Source organism: Anabrus simplex, chromosome 4, assembly GCF_040414725.1.
Source record: "Anabrus simplex isolate iqAnaSimp1 chromosome 4, ASM4041472v1, whole genome shotgun sequence".
In the NCBI taxonomy this organism is placed as follows: domain Eukaryota; kingdom Metazoa; phylum Arthropoda; class Insecta; order Orthoptera; family Tettigoniidae; genus Anabrus; species Anabrus simplex.
The window spans coordinates 9131308-9148523 of NC_090268.1; the positions used below are offsets into that span (position 1 = coordinate 9131308).

The 17216-nt window shown below is 37.2% G+C and overlaps 1 protein-coding gene across 1 annotated transcript in view; it reads right to left on the reverse strand.

The window, feature by feature from the left end:
- Positions 1-17216, reverse strand: part of LOC136872117 (uncharacterized) — a 740234-nt gene that overhangs the window by 53338 nt on the left and 669680 nt on the right. The window contains exon 15 of the mRNA XM_067145963.2: positions 5875-6006. Within this exon, the coding sequence (XP_067002064.2) occupies positions 5875-6006 (132 nt within the window). The remainder of the gene's footprint in view (positions 1-5874; positions 6007-17216) is intronic.

The following is a 17216-nucleotide window of genomic DNA, read 5'->3' on the forward strand; positions in this document are numbered from 1 at the left end:
TCAATCAAGTATGCAATTCATGTATTCAATATTTATCTAAAGTTTCCAACCTTAAACAAATTCTATAAGGTAAAAGGGCTAACTACATGGGCGATATAATGAAAGCGCCTATATCGATATTAAAGAAGAGGAACAATTGGTCCCTGTCAGCAATGACAGCGATGACTTTGCAGAGATCTTGATCCAGTACTGCAACAATCTTTTGCCCCAAGGGTGACAACAAAGCATTTACCATCCATGACACACAGCACAGAGAAGAAGAGAAGGCCAACTAGAGTGCGTAAGGTCAGTTCCAATGACAGAAAGAGAACATCGGTCTTAGGGTGTGTAATGTTGTAATGCTGACCTGTGTCTTCCCGAGTGATTCTGGAAATTCCATTCCAGACAGGATTACTCTAACAAAGGCTAGAATGGCATTGTACCTGAATTTTTCTGAGCCTGTTGATGCCCATGGTTTACCATAACCATGCAGTATAGTTACCTTATCCTATTTTACATTTGATTTATCTATTTTTCTATGCAAGCAATAATAATTTTTTTATCTTACTATATATAAAAATGTATGTATGTATGTATGTATGTATGTATGTATGTATGTATGTATGTATGTATGTATGTATGTATGTATGTATGTATGTATGTATGTATGTATGTATGTATGTATGTATGTATGTATGTAAATGACACATCTCCTCCTAAACCACTGGAGCAATTTCAATCAAATTTTGAACACTTATTATTTGCTATCCGGAGACGAGCACTGTGGGGGTAAGCCACCTCTAGCCCCCTTAGGAGTGAGGGGTTAGGGGGGTCAGGTAAAAAAATAATCAAAAATAGTGTCGAATCCGTAGTTTTTGGGGTCGCTGAGGTGAATAGTGACACTCCCGATTTTTTAAAAGTCAAATTTCTGCTCCCATTTGGGTGGGGGGTGAGGGGGACTGATGCTGGATGCATGTGTGCAAATGACAAATCTCCTCCTAAACCACTGGAGCAAGTTCAGTCAAATTTTGAACACATATTATTTGCTATCTGAAGATGAGCACTGTGTGGGTAAGCCACCACTAGCCCCCTTAGGGGTGGGAGGTTAGGGAGGTCAGGTAAAAAAATAATCAAAAATAGTGTCGAATCCATGGTTTTTGGGGTTGCTGAGGTGAATAGTGGCACTCCCGATTTTTAAATGTCAAATTTCTGCTCCCAATTGGGTGGGGGGCCGAGGGGGACTGATATATAAAATTAAACAAAAGTAGTGTCGAATACATAGTTTTCGGGGTCGTTGAGGTGAATTGTACAAGGGGGTCACATATACAAATTAACTAAAATAGTGTCGAATCCACACTTTTCGGGGTCGCTGAGATGAATAGTGACACTCCGGGTTTTTTAAAGTCCAAGTTCAGCCCCCTTTGGGGGGTGAGGGGGAGTGATATATAAAAATAAACGAAAATGTATGTATGTATGTGTGTAAATGACACATCTCCTCCTAAACCACTGGAGCAATTTCAATCAAATTTTGAACACTTATTACTTGCTATCCGGAGACGAACACTGTGGGGGTAAGCCACCTCTAGCCCCCTTAGGAGTGGGGTAAGTGGGGTTAGGTAAAAAATAATAAAAAATGGTGTCGAATCCATAGTTTTGGGGTTGCTGAGGTGAATAGTGGCACTCCCAATGTTTTAAAAGTCAAATTTGTGCTCCAATTTGGTTGGAGGGCGAGGGGGCACTGATGATGGATGTATGTGTCTAAATGACACATCTCTTAAACCACTGGAGCAATTTCAATCAAATTTTGAAACTTATTTTTTGCTATCTGGAGACGGGCACTGTGGGGTAAGCCACCTCTAGCCCCCTTAGGGGTGGGGTAAGTGGAGTTAGGTAAAAAATAATCAAAAATGGTGTCGAATCCATAGTTTTTGGGGTCGCTGAGGTGAACAGTGACACCCCCGATATTTAAAAGTTTAAATTTCTGCTCCCATTTGGGTGGGGGGCGAAGGGAGGCTGATATATAAAATTAAACGAAAATAGTGTCGTATATACAGTTTTCGGGGTCGCCGAGATTAATTGTACACTTTGGATTTTTAGTATCAGGAGATAAACCATGTGGGGGTAAGACAGCACAAAAACCCTTAGGGCCGGAGGGGTGAGGGGGGTTCAGATATACAAATTAATGAAAATGATGTCGGTCCATACTTTTCGGGGTCGCTGGGATGAATAGTAACACTCCGGATTTTTAGTATCAGGAGAAAAACGACGTGGGGGTAATACACCCCAAGAAACCTTACGGGCAGGGGGGGAAGGGGGCTCAGATACAAAAATCATCAAAAGTAGTGCTGAATCTATCCTTTTTGTGGTCGCTGAGATGAATAGTCACACTCCGGAATTTTTTTAAGTCCAAGTTCAGCCCCCTTCATGGTAGGGGGTGATGGGAGAGTGATATATGAAAATAATCGAAAAGAGTGTCGAATCCATAGTTGTTGGGGTTGCTGAGATGAATAGTGAGACTCTGGATATTTTATAAGTTCATCCCCCTTTGGGGTGGGGGTCGAGGGGTGAGTGATATATAAAATTAATCGAAAATAGTGTCGAATACATAGTTTTCGGGGTCGTCGAGGTGAATTGTACGCTTCGGATTTTTAGTATCAGGAGACAAACCACGCGGGGGTAGGACACCCCAGAAACGCTTAGGGGCGGGGGCGAGAGGGTGAAACATATATATCATCGAAAGTAGTGTCGAACCAATACTTTTCGGCTTGCTGAAATGAATAGCAACACTCCAGAATTTTTTAATGTCCAAGTTCAGTCCTCTTTGTGGGGGGATGGGGGAGTGATATATAGAAATAATAGAAAATAGTGTGGAATATGTAGTCTTTGGGGTCGCTGAGATGAATAGTGACACTCCAGAATTTTAGTATCAGGAGACAAACCACGTGGGGGTAATACACCCCAGGAAACATTAGGGGTGGGAGGGGGCGAGGGGGCTGAGATATAAAAATCATCAAATGTAGTGTCGAATCCATATTTTATGGGGTCACTGAGATGAATAGGGACACTCTGGAATTTTTTAAAGTCCAGTTTTAGCCCCCATCATAGCAGGGGAGATGGGAGAATGATATATAAAAATAATTGAAAATAGTGTCAAATCCATAGTTGTCGGGGTCGCTGAGATGAATAGAGAGACTCCAGTTATTTTATAAGTCCAAGTTTATCCCCCTTTGGAATCGGGGGCGAGGGGGTAGTGATATATAAAATTAATCGAAAATAGTGTCGAATACATAGTTTTCGATTTCGCCGAGGTGAATTGTACACTTCGAAATTTTAGTATCAGGAGACAAACCACATGGGGATAGGACAACCCAGAAACCCTTAGGGGCGGGAAGGGGTGAGGGGCTCGAAAGTAGTGTCGAATCCATACTTTTCGGGGTCGCTGAGATGAATAATGGCACTCCAGAATTTTTTAAAGTTCAGCCCCCTTCGTGGTGGGTGGCAATTGGAGAGTGATATATAAAAATAAACGAAAATAATGTTGAATCCATAGTTGTCGGGGTCGCTGAGATGAATGATGAGATCCCGGATATTTTACAAGTCCAAGTTCATCCCCCTTTCTGGTGGGGGTGAGGGGGATTCAGATTTAAAAATAATCGAAAATAGTGTCAAAGCCATAGTTTTTGGGGTCGCTGAGATGAATAGTAACACTCCCGATTTTTTTAAACTCATAGTTTAACCCCCTTCAGGGGGCTGTTGGAGTGAGATATAATAATAATAATCGAATATACTGCCTAATCCATAGTTTTCCTAGTCACTGAGATGAATAGTAACATTCTGGATTTTTAAAGTTGAGCTTCTGCCCCCTTTGGCATAGAGGGTGAGAAAGGGTGAAAAAATAAATTGTCAAAAATGCCCCCCTTTGGCATAGAGGGTGAGGAAGCATGAAAAAATAAATTGTAAACAATGCCCATGGTAATAGACGTGTGTATGTTCCAGTATGACTTTCAAGGATGACTTACTACCTGGAAAACATACTGTGGGAGTAAGACGCCCCTAGAACCACTTTGGAAGCGGGTGAAATATACAATCCATATTAATAAATAGAAGTCAGTTTGGCGCGATCTATATATACTGTACTATACATATATGAATTAAGGCATAAAAATGAAAAGAGACGTGAATTAATGAGACCATTCTAGGCATCCTAGAAATTTAAAACTTGATACCAGACAACCTGATGACTTCAGAATCCCTAGAAAAATCTAAAATTCTCAAAATTCTCTGACCTGATCTACAACTTTGGTCCTATGACTTTTTGTCGTATCTCTATCCCTTATGTTAGATTTGGCTCTATTTCTGGATTTACCTAAATTTTGCACTTTGTACATGTATAATTGATGGTTTGATTCACTTATAGGAAAGCCAATATTCTACACGAATATTGGCCCACCCAGCCAAATTCTATGTTTGAAGCTGTCACATAAGTATCTGAAAAGTAATTCACTGTGTGAAATCCTCACACAAATTTCACCCTATTCAAAGTTTGTAAAATAATCTTGCCTTCAAATAGATGAGATACGAGGAAATATCATAGGGTCAACCATTTAGATCGCTAAATGAAGCCAGAGTCCTCTTTTTATACAATCCGTTTTTCAATACGAATGCACCGTTTAGCAGGAGTTGTTCTGTAAATGAAGGTGAACATGCATATACTTCCGTATGTCGATCTACATTTATTAATTTAAGTCGATTTGTAGCGATCTAGAAAGGGGTGTGTCTTACACTGTAATTAATACTTTACAAATCAATAGCGACTCTCAGCAGGAGGGCGTCTGCTGTTGTAATCAGTAGTCCCCACTTCGACTTTAACTAGCAATAGGAATGGGGTAGTTCTCCAATGCCTGTGTACCATTGTAATGCATAATTCCCTTCTTGATTTGACTAGCAGAAGGCAAGGGAGCGTGCATTTTTTAAACTCTTTTACTTGATTCTCTTTATAATTAGGTATTGGTGCCCCCGATTATGAACAAATTTACCCATCAAAATGTGACTGACGTTACACATAGTGAATTGCGGCAGACAAGTGGACCTGTCGTTATCATCACAACTCTGCAACTCGCACTTCACATTGGAAACAACGTCTGCGGACCTCCCTATGCTTTTTCTCGGATAACGCCAAGAGACATGCAATTAAAAGCAATGTATTCACTTCATGTACAGCAATTTACTTCGATGTCCATATACATTGTAGAATACCGTAGCGAAGCACGGGTACATTTGCTAGTTTTCAATAAATATTTTGAAAAGGTTACTCATTTTAGATTCAAAGATAAAATACGTCATTAGAAAGTGGAAGGATAACGTGTTAACATAAATAGAAGCACATGAAAGTAATTAATTTCAAAATCTTTCAGTAAAAACCTGAATATAGCCCAAGAAGTCCAGTGCCCTCGTACCAACAAGCAGTCCTTGTTTGTCCCATTCTCATTACACACCTGATAAGTTAATCATATCCCAGCTTCCTTTCTCAACATGTCTTGTCTTATCTTATTCAGTTTACCTTTTGGAATTGTGGACTGCAAAAACTTTATCTCAGATGTCTGTAACCTTGATAATCTCTTCTTGGTGAGGGTGCCCGTTTTTAGATCAGTATGACGCATTGATTGATCATCATCAGCTTCACTTTTCTTGATACTTCAGGATCCCAAAGGAGTGTTGTTCTGGTAAAATCATTATTATTCGCACTATTTGAGGCATATGACTGACTAGCTAGTTGTATTTTTAGTGGTTTTACAATGAAACATTATTTAAGTTTGTTTGGTAATACGTTAAATAATTTCCAAGAAAAAACTTGTTAAGGAAATATTTTGTCATCAAGGGTGTAGTAATACTCACTATTCTGGTTGGTGTCAAGCTGAATGGTGAGCTGACGCTCCACCTTCGAGTCCAGGAGCCAGATGCAGTCTTGATGGTAATAGTAGTTCAGTCTAATTCCTGTCTTGGATACGTTTCGTGAATGAATTTCACCTGGAACCAATGAAGTCAACAATATTCTTAGGAAAACAAAATGACACATGGAAGAGTTGTGATCTCTGTACTTACACCAAATAATATGTTCTTAAATCAAAACCAAAACTGTGGAATGATGCATGCTTCCATGTTGTGGAAATGATTTTTAAATTTCATATGATTTCTTTTTCTTCTTAGATTTCTAGGTACACATGGATATTACTTTACTTCAATTCACATGGCATTACTGGATCATAAAAAGAAATGTATGTTCAATTTTGTAACTTTCAACATTTTAATAGACTTAATTTTAATTATTATTGAAATACAGGTCACCTTCAATATATGTTGCAATACTGTTGCACCCTGAGGCATGCCGTCAGGTCGCGCCCCATGGATTAGCACTAGGAGCACTCTACACTCAGGGTCTTAACAGGTTCTTCTTGTTGTGGGGCTATTTCAGAGAGTCAACTGTTTTCCAAGAACTTAGCAGGAGTACAAGTACTCATTCAATTATTCTGATTTGCGTCGTATATTTTTATATACGTACTTAACTTCCCACAACCGTAACAAATTCTGGACCTTCAAAACATTCTCCACTCTACTTTGGCGTCCGACCGCTACGCATGACCTTGAATGTGCCGCGCTGATCACCAGGAGCTGGCGGCTTTCTACTACAAATCTATTCGTCTGCGACTTCAAGTTTTTTGATCTTCGTATATTAGTTGATAGTGTTGTGACAGAATGTGGTGTCGTGTCTTTGTGCCTATCAGAGTGTGAAACTGACCTCCAATATTCATAAACATTGTACATGTTTTTACGGCTGATGATGACCTGGACTAAGGTCGAAACCGGTCCCATTTAAATAGGAATGTGATTACTGCATTTCTTTCTTTTAAGTATTGAATAGGTTGAACCTCCTTTTCAAATATTTAATTTTTAACATCTGTGGTGGAAAATCGGATTCGGAATCCTATTGGGCGGCCTAGTTCCTGAATCTCGGCGTTGAGGTTTTCAATCCATTGCTATTCAGTCTGCATTATCTACTCTTATAATTTGTACCATGCATGCAACGACCATGACTTTGTTTTGTATTAGTGTTACTCATACTTCAATATGACCTTGAGGTTTCTATTAAATTTACAGGTAAGGTTGTTTACATCTATTTTATAATGAAAGGATGGAGATATTCTGGATTGAATTGTATTTATTAATTTAAGTAATCCTACCTAACTAAAACGAAACCAAAGCGTGATCCTAATTTTAGATATTTGGAATCATTGATAATGACACAAAGACGGCTGACGTAATTAAATTAATTTATACCTATTCCAACATAATGCAGTGATCTTGAATTAATTAATCTTCATTTTCCAAGAGCTATACGAAATTACGAACACATGTTTACATTTATTCATTAATACACCTGAACTTTGAAATTAATGATTATTTTTGAGATCTCGTTTTAAACCTGTTCTGTTTGAGTGTATCACCTGTATGATCATGTTCTTTCTTTTATTTCCATTGTTTTGAGTACCCTTCTTTTTTTTTTTTTCGCTTTGATACCAGGTTTACAATAGGTGAAGTTCAATCTTACTTGCGTCAAGTCCAGCTAACAATAATGCCTTTTATTTCTTATGTGATACCTATCCTAACTAAAATCAATAATCATCACCATCCTAGCTAACTTATGCCGTCCTGATGAGGCTCGTCTTGGCGCAACAATAGTCACACACCCATCCTTGCACATACCTTCGAGGATCGTATTAACTTAATGCTACTGCATAAAATGAATAATCAGAAACAACACATATAAGAGCAAGAAATATGTACACTCAAATGTCAACAAAACTTCACATGATATCTCTACTACTTAAACTTAACTACTATGTCCATGAAGTAAAACCCCTAACCTAACCAATATCATGGCATGTGTCCTCGTAGTTATGTGCGTGGCAGGCTTTCTACATGCCGCAAGCGCATCGCCATCATACCAACTGAAAATCCTAATAACTGAATGTAAATTCCGAATATGGCATCCGAAGTGTCATGATAATCGATTGAACAACTGTGGCCAATGTCGCATCACAATTAATAATCATCAGCATCACCATCTTAGCCTACACTTACATATGAACATAACAATCTTAGCATTCACTCATGTATGAATATTACAACCATAACATTCACTTATACATGGGTATTACAATCTCAGCATTAGCTTGTACGTGAACATCACACCTCCATTTACTTTATCCAACTTCACAGTAACATAACACAGTTAAATAGCATGTTCTACGTAACAAACTTAGGATGAATTTTCACTATCACATCTCAACTTATTGTATAATTCTCATGGCACAGCACTTTTCACTATTTCAACCACTAAACCTCACATGAGCTCACTCATGCATCAATAACATCACGATATCACTTCCCACACTATATTATCTATCAACACAATAACTATCACCATCGCAGGCACTTAATACACTTGACACTCACATCATTATTATTATTATTATTATTATTATTATTATTATTATTATTATTATTATTATTATTATTTATTTATTTGATGTCGACTCGCATTAGTATCATCACTCATAATTTCACTACATTTGTATCACTTACCTGCAGAACATCTTCATTGATACCTTGATATGCCGTTGCTTCATGACCATTCTCGTAATTATAGTAAACCTGCTGCAATTATCATTCGAAGAACAACGTACCCTGGAATTTACAACGTTCGCCGTCTCCATTCTTATATTACATCACGTATCCATTTACCTGCGTTACGTGTGTTAACTTCACAATCAATATGCTGATTCAATGCTAATGCCTGTTACATATGCATCCGTAAGCTCATACCTTTCAGTAGTCATGGTATCATAACATAATGTAAACAATGCCGAAGTCGCCTACTGACATAACTAGTCGTTCGCTCACGAGATACCATAGAATCTCAAATACCGTGTCGCCAAATGCGTATATGAATTTCTATAGGCCAAATAACATAATATCACGTCGCTCATTGTGTAATTACTATTACGTCTTGACGAACTACTTCAGGACATGTAATTTATATACACTACTATCTACATTGAGGATACTAGTAAATAAAATAGAATGCAAATAAATGCTGCATAAAATAAAATGCAGAAGGCATTATTATTAAAAATAATGGGCAATTACTGACTTGGATGGCCAGGGTATTGGGAAGCACTCGGCCTAAGTTATCCTTCCTCGCAACCACTCCATCATCTCAGCTGGACATGCTTAGGTGGGCTTAACTCTCCATACTCTCCTGTGAACTTGTACTTCCTGAATATGTTTCTGACATTGTTATTTTACTTTCATGCAGATCACATCTGAAAAAGGCTAACATTAGATTATTCAGTACACACACAATCACTATTAAACCAATAATGCATGTACTTCGAATTACACATAAATGTTTTCGAGATACCGACAATTTCTATTATGGATCGCGTTGCTTTCCTTGTAATGGCTTTGCCTTGTACGATTGTGAGTATTACGTTGTTATTTCGCACCGTTTGCATTCATTCACGGCGTACATACCACCTAATAACTTCTTTTCACATTCGGTTCATGTACACTGCTAATATGCTCATTTAGCAACAACTTTTCTTAAGCTTCCGTGTATCAATTCCACATTACCGTTACATCGACACCAACAATGAACAATGAACAGCTTTGAATATCCTCCTTTCGTTTTAAAACTAGACATGGAATAACAGAATTACACACTAGATGTGGAAGTTTATCTTAAGTACCTACTTACATCTATAGATACCTAGATGTCGCCACCGTCCTTATTAACAACTATCGATGTTTTACATTGCATAACATTACCCTGTATGTACGATCTTTGGTTTTGTCTTACTGTGAATTTTCACAAGAAATATAATTATAGCTTCAATAGCTTCTGAGAGAAAAATACATGAATATTAACATTTTTATGGCTATCTGCAAAAAAATTTAAAAAATGAACATAAATGTAACAAGCCAGGCCGTTTTTCTAATATGAATTAATTAATTCATTTGCTGAAAAACAAAATTACAAACGGTATTATAAATACTTATAAAACTTGCCGAAACAATTCACTAGACGGTCGAAACCTTAACTATCATATGCAATTTACAGTTATCCCTCATTATAATGCCATCATTTGTTCAGAGTAGTAGTTGGTGCAATAGGGAGAATGGCATTAAACTGAGGACACTGAAGTGATTTTCTACAATAATATTAGTCAATATTAAAATGTTTGTATTTAGCATGAGTACAATCCAGTGGCATGTGCTGCATGAGAATTTCATAAAGTTGCTATACTTTCAGTACAGCAGGTGTTAATTTCATCCGAAAATGATGTCTACAGAATACCTGCAAATTAATTCCTTTTGAAAAATTAATCGATTCTATCAATCACTTTAAATCATGTACATAAATGTACAATATTGTTTAAATTCTGTAAACTGGTCAATGATTATTGAACATATTAGTGATGATGATGCTTGGTGTTTAAAAGGGCTTCTAGGTCATCGCCCCTAATGGTACGAAATTGAGACAAATTGTAATGACAATTCGTATGTCTTAAATTCATCCACTGACCAGAATTCAAAACATGATGATGAAGAATGAATGGATGCATATGAATTATAATAATCAGGAGATCCCACTCACAAAATTGAAAGTCAAAAACAATTCCAAAATCAATCCCCTGATGATGATGAAAAATGATTATGAACTTTATCAGTCGATTCGACCCGCAGTACCCCAAGTTCCCAGAAACTATCTTAAAACAATAGTACATACTGACCAACGGGCTGCTTCCAAAGTGCAATCCTGAATCGGTGATGCTTGATCCAGGTCAGCGGCCCCTCATAATGGTATTTCTCGTGTAGTGTTACTAATCATGAGTAACGTACACTCACGGTGTTCCAAACATTATGGTACTACTCACTGGTAATGCAGACCTATGGTGTTCTCCCATATAGGCGGCACACATAGGCAACAAAAACCCATGGTGTTGCTCACATAGGTGTACTAATCACAGGGACGCATACTATCTCGTGGTGTTCCTCACATAGTGGGTACTAATCACCGGCAATGCCCAGACCCACAGTGTCACTCATAAAGTGGTACTCATAGTGAACCACCCACTATTGCTACTAATCACGCTCAGTCCACACCTCTTCTCACAACATACAACAAGGTGAGTCCCATACTTCGTTATATGTGGCCACGAATTTGCTTTATCCCAATTTCAAGCAATCTGCTTTACTAAGTTTTTCTTTCTTTTTAGGCTACACTATCTATATTGAGCTGAGACAAATTTAATTTAAATTCAACCTCATTCAACCACCCAACTTAAGGTGTACCAGCTAAAATCAAATATTAGATGGCCTTGTCAACCACACATTATACTGGACCTTCCTCCTTTGATATTAACAGAAGTGTGGACATTAATTTTATTTCATCATCATATACATCAAGATTTTTACTCTCATTCACCAACTTTTATTATACAACACCAATGTATCATACTAGACTATAACGCCTGTAATGCGTTACATCACTCCATCATATTTTATCCATTGTTTATTTAGTCCTAAACGTAAAATTGTAATCATTTGTAATTTGCATGTACACAGTAATATGGTACAGTATGTATCCTGCCCATCTTGTAACTTCAAGCTGAAGATGACGCTACTATGCATCAAAACCAGTACTTTAAACTAATAAATAACATGTTGTAAACATCTTATATGACATACTTTCTGTTTTCACAGTCAAGAAGTACTTGTACGTAACTGATTTTGGTCCCTTGTGTTTGCCTTCATCTTCACTTGGTCATCGCTGTTGACCCTGAATACATTTCACCAGTCCACAGAGGTTGAACTTTTCCACAATTGGTGTTTGTTGTCAGATCCAACAACTGCAAAGTACTACAGAACTGGGGCTACTGGTACCAATCCAGAGCTCCCTCCATTTCAGGAATCAGCATCACCACAGATCACTATCCTAGAAAATCGACCTCAGCTTCCTGAAAGTGTCACAGGACATACCTGACCAATCACCAACCTAGGAAATCAAAGAGACGTTGTGCAACAGAACACATGATCCAGTGCATAGAAACTGAACTGAGGAATCAGTGGAACTCCCCAAAAAACATAGATGTCAACCTCAAAATCACCAAAAAAGTTGGCATCCTAAAGGAGAAACCTAGGAGAATCTTATGTATCAATCAAAGGGAAATATGTCGAAGAAAAGAAATTCAGTGGAAAAGACTGTTGTTGTTGTAAGGGATGTGTGACTTTGTTAAATACAGCCGAGAGGTGTGCTTTGTTTAAAACATTTTGGGGTCTGGAAAACTTCAGTAAATAAAACGCTTACCTCTGCAGACTGGTGAAATGTGTTCAGGTTCAACAGCGACGATCAAGTGAAGATGAAGGCAGACACAAGGGACCAAAATCAGTTACGTACAAGTACTTCTTGACTGTAAAAACAGAAAGCATTCTTGTTTGCAAACAGTTTTTCTTGGATACCTTTTCCATTTCCAATGGCCGGTTAATCCGTGCATTAAAGAAAGAAGAACTAGGGTGAACACCAGGAGAAGATTTGAGAAAAATTCCCGAGGATGTTGTCAGCATTGTAACGGTTCCCATCTTACGAAAGTCACTACTATAGGGCACACAACGCAAATAAGAAATATCTTAGCCCTGATCTCAATATTAAGATCATGTACGATCTTTACAAAGAAGACTGCATTGAAAAACAGGTTCCAGAAAGAAGTGTAGTGAAAGAGAGTCTTTACAGGCATAATTTTAATGAGAGGTTCAATTTATTGTTTCATGCTCCTGTGAAAGATTCATGTCCTACATGTGACTCTTTAAACCTGAAAATTTTGTCTGCAGAAGAACCACTTAAATCTTAATTGGTAGAGAAACAAAACGAGCATTGGAGGAAAGCAGAAATGGCATGGCAGTCTTTGGCTGAAGACACAAAACTCTGTCAAAGGAAATGGAAATATCGTAGCCATAACTTTCGATCTTCAGAAAGCACTGGCTTTCCCAAAGGTATCAACATCAAAAGCCTATTATTTGAGGAACTTGTATGTGTATAACTGTGGCATTCATAATCTCAAAACAGACAATGGCTTTGTGTAGCTTTGGGATGAGACTTTGGTCAAAAGGCTCCCGAGAAGTAGGTTCCTGCCTTCTAAAGCATGTTGAACTCCATGCCCATGATGCTTATCATGTGGTAGCATACTGGTCAAAATCGGAATTCCAACTTGCACTAATTTGGATAGAGATAGTAAAGAACTCAAGAAATGAAATCGAAGTGGTTGACCATAAGTCCATGCTATCAGGACACTCCTTTCTTCCAAATGATCAGGATTTTGGAGTTATCGAGAGAATATCAAGAACTGCTCAAATTTTTTCTTCGGATGATTGGTGTAATGCCATTCAAATGGCAAGGAGAAAACAACCCTTTGCTGTTTATAGAATGGCTCTGAATGACTTTGTCTGAACAAATGACATAGAGAAAAGTGTAACATTTAGAAAGATAAACATGCAAAATGAAAAGTTCAGTTGGCTTCATGTTCGATGGCTTCGTTTTCAGAAGAGAGAGACATGATGACCCTTCTCCCATACATCCCTCCGGTACACCACACTTTCTTCAATCAACTGATAACTGTGAATTCTGAGTGTCTGTACTGCTGAACTATTAGAACAGATTGCGTAGCTAGCATTTAATGACAGAGCAATTATTTTAACTTAATCTGTGAGAGTAAAAGTTGTAATGGAAGCCGTATGTGCAGTTTCACATCTACTGTACAACATTATGTTTCGTTAACAATTATTTTATAAATACATTGCCATATTAGAGGTTAAAACACAACCTATACATTTTTGGTTTGTTCAACTTTGCCAAAACATTTATTGGTCTTGATTTGTACCACTTTACCTTTCGCTATGAGTAAAGTGGTACTCTAAATTTTAGAAACGATAAAAAGCAATTTAAGGAGCAAATAACTAAAATGCCTTTATTGAATACAATTTTAATATATTGCCTGCATATTTCATCAAATGAATCATGAATTCTTGTAAAGCCTAAATTTACATGAAACCTTTAATTTCACAGAATGGGAAAAACTTGACTTAGACCACTTTGGCTCTCAGCGGCTCATATCTGGGTAGCATTGTTAATGGAAGTAATGAAATCAACCCTGAAATTAATAACAGACTGAGTAAAGGAATAACATTTTATTATCAAGTCAGAGACCTTTTATGGGATGACAAAGTACCCAAGAGAACAAAATTAACATTATATAAACAGTATTTCATACGAATTGTAACATACTTAATAGAAACGCTGGTAACTAATAAGAGACAAGATAGTAAGATCCAAGCAACAGAAGGGAAATTTTTAAGAACATCGGTTAAAAAGACAAGAAGAGATAGAATCCAAAATATTAAAATCAGAGAAGAGCTAAATGTAGAACGGTTAGTACAGAAGATACAGAAAGCAAGACTGACATGCTTCGGACATGTAAAAATAATTGGAAAGGAATGGGTAGAAGGAAATTGGAAAGAGAAGTTAAGGGAAAGAGACTAGTTCGAAGACCAAGAAGAAGGTGGATGAATCAGATTTGGAAGGACATTAGAGAAGCTGGATTGGATGTGACAGAAGTGATGGAGCAGGAAAAGTGGAAGGACAGAAAGTAGTGGAGGAGGCTTATTAACCACACCCGGGCGACTGGAGTGGGACATTGATGATGATGATGATGATGAGTAAGGATGTAAAGGAGACAGCAACTAGAGTATGTTTCCAGTGTATGGGACCCTCACCAGCATTACTTGATTCAAGAATTGAAAAAAATCCAAAGAAAAGTGGCTCGATTTATTCTGGGTGATTTCCAACAAAAGAGGAGCGTTGTGAAAATGTTGCAAAGTTTGGGCTGGGAAGACTTGGGAGAAAGGATCGACTAAGTGGTATGTGATTGAAATAATAACATTAAGTTATTTTATACCACCTAATCAATACAAAATCGTCTTGGATGAATTACATAAATTTGTTAGCTAATAGTGGTACATGTTTCGCCTTCCCTGAAGGCATCATCAGCCATAGTCTTAACCTTAAATTAAAAATAAGCGTCTAAATAACATGTAGTAATGAAATGAATTTTAAAATCTTGAAGAGATTTGAAGTAAAATAACATTAAAAATAACAATGATGGTTTGAAAATACAATGTGATGAGATATAATAGAGGAAGTATTAACAAAATTAACATTAGAAGGCTGCTAAAATAAGTACAATGGATAAAACAACAGATTGTTATACAACAAGTAGTAAGATTGCATAAAAGTAAAGTTGATAATCTGGCGGTTATAATTAGACGGCGAAAAATCGTATATAATCAAAGTAAAGAAGAGAGAATAAAAGTCAAAGTTAGTCGAGAGATCCGAAGTTAATCATGATCTTGAAGATAAAGTCAGATGCATATGGTGAAGTTGTAGAACACGTTGAGGATATGAAGTTGGTGAATAGAAGTTGAAGAACAGTTTCAAATAGGATCACTATGGACCATCTCAAAATTTGAAGTGATGTTAAAATGTTGTAAATTGTGAGTTTGTAGATATTCTAGTTGAAAAAGCATATAAAAGTGGAATCTGTAAAAGGAAGCAAGAAACGTAGAGTTAATTGTGTGAAAAGATATTTGAAGTAGAATCGTGTGTACTTACCATTTGACGGTGACAAAGATAGCTTGTAACATTATGAGTTAGAAGTATTTGCAACAGTAGACTTCTTGCTACGTGTGTTATAACTGAAGTTTTGTGCTGGAGGGGGATCTGTTTGCGTTGACGTAACTATTGTAGGGGGGCTGCTATTGGTGGGAGGGAAGGAAGAGAGTGTATTACTGCGCGTGTTGTAACGGTGTAAGGCTATTGGAGGGAGTGATGTTACGGTGGGTGTGGCTATGGGTTTATTGGTTGTATTTGAATTAGAGGTACTAGCGGCAGGGGGAAGGGAGGGGGGTATATTAGCTGTAGGGGAGGTGGGAACTCTAATTGATGTGAGGTTGAAGATTTTTAAGAATTTATTGGTGAGGGAAGTTGATTCTCGTAATAAAATAAGAATCTGTTCATACAAGGGGCATTTTTTATCAATAGTGTCATTTAGATTCTTATCTTTATTAAAATGTTGGTCGAGGAAAATAAATAAGTTTTCATATTCTGTCATGAGTTTGCTTTTATCGACTCTTTTAAGGATATGGAGGTCTTGTTCTATTGTGGTGAATTTATGCCCAGTGTCCCTCATATGGTTGGCCATTGCGGAGAATTTGTTGTGTCTTTGGGCATTGTAATGCTCGGCGTATCTGGTAGAGAAGCTGCGGCCAGTTTGGCCAACATAAGAAAAATTACATGTAGAGCATTTCAATCTGTATATTGCTGATCCAGAGTAACTATTGTCTGTGATGTTAATAGAGTTGTGATTGAAGAATAAATTACGATTAGTGTTTTTTGTTGTGTAGGCTATTTTTATTTTGTGCTTCATTAATGAATTGGTTATCGGATAAATGCTATGGTTAGTGAACGTGAATTTAGCGTATTTTGGTTTGACGGGTTTCAATGGAGTTAAATTGGTAGCTAGTTTCAGTTTGGTTTTATTGATGATTTTATCAATCATACTCGTGTTAAATCCATTGAATTTAGCTATTTCCTTGATGAATAGTAATTCTTTCTTTAAATTAATAGAGGACATAGGGATCTTTAATGCTCTATATATTAAACTGTGATAAGTGGCTTTTTTATGTGAGTTGGGATGTAAAGAATCATTTTTTATGGTTGTTGGAGAAAAGGTGGGTTTTCTGTATATTTGGAAGTCGAATTTGTTCAATGCTCGTGTGATTTTGATATCTAAGAAGTTCAAAGAGTTATTGAACTCATCTTCTTTAGTGAATTTAATATTATTATCTAAGTTGTTGAGAAATGATAGTGTGTTATTGCTGTTGTTGATTTGTTTATCAATGATAGCTATGGTATCATCAACATAGCGATGCCAAAGACAGAGTCCGTTGATGTTATTAATAATCTTACTATGTTCGAGATTATCTAAGTATATATCGGCTAGTATTCCAGATAACGGGTCTCCCATCGCTAGACCTTCTTGTTTGTAAATTTTCTTATTGAAGGT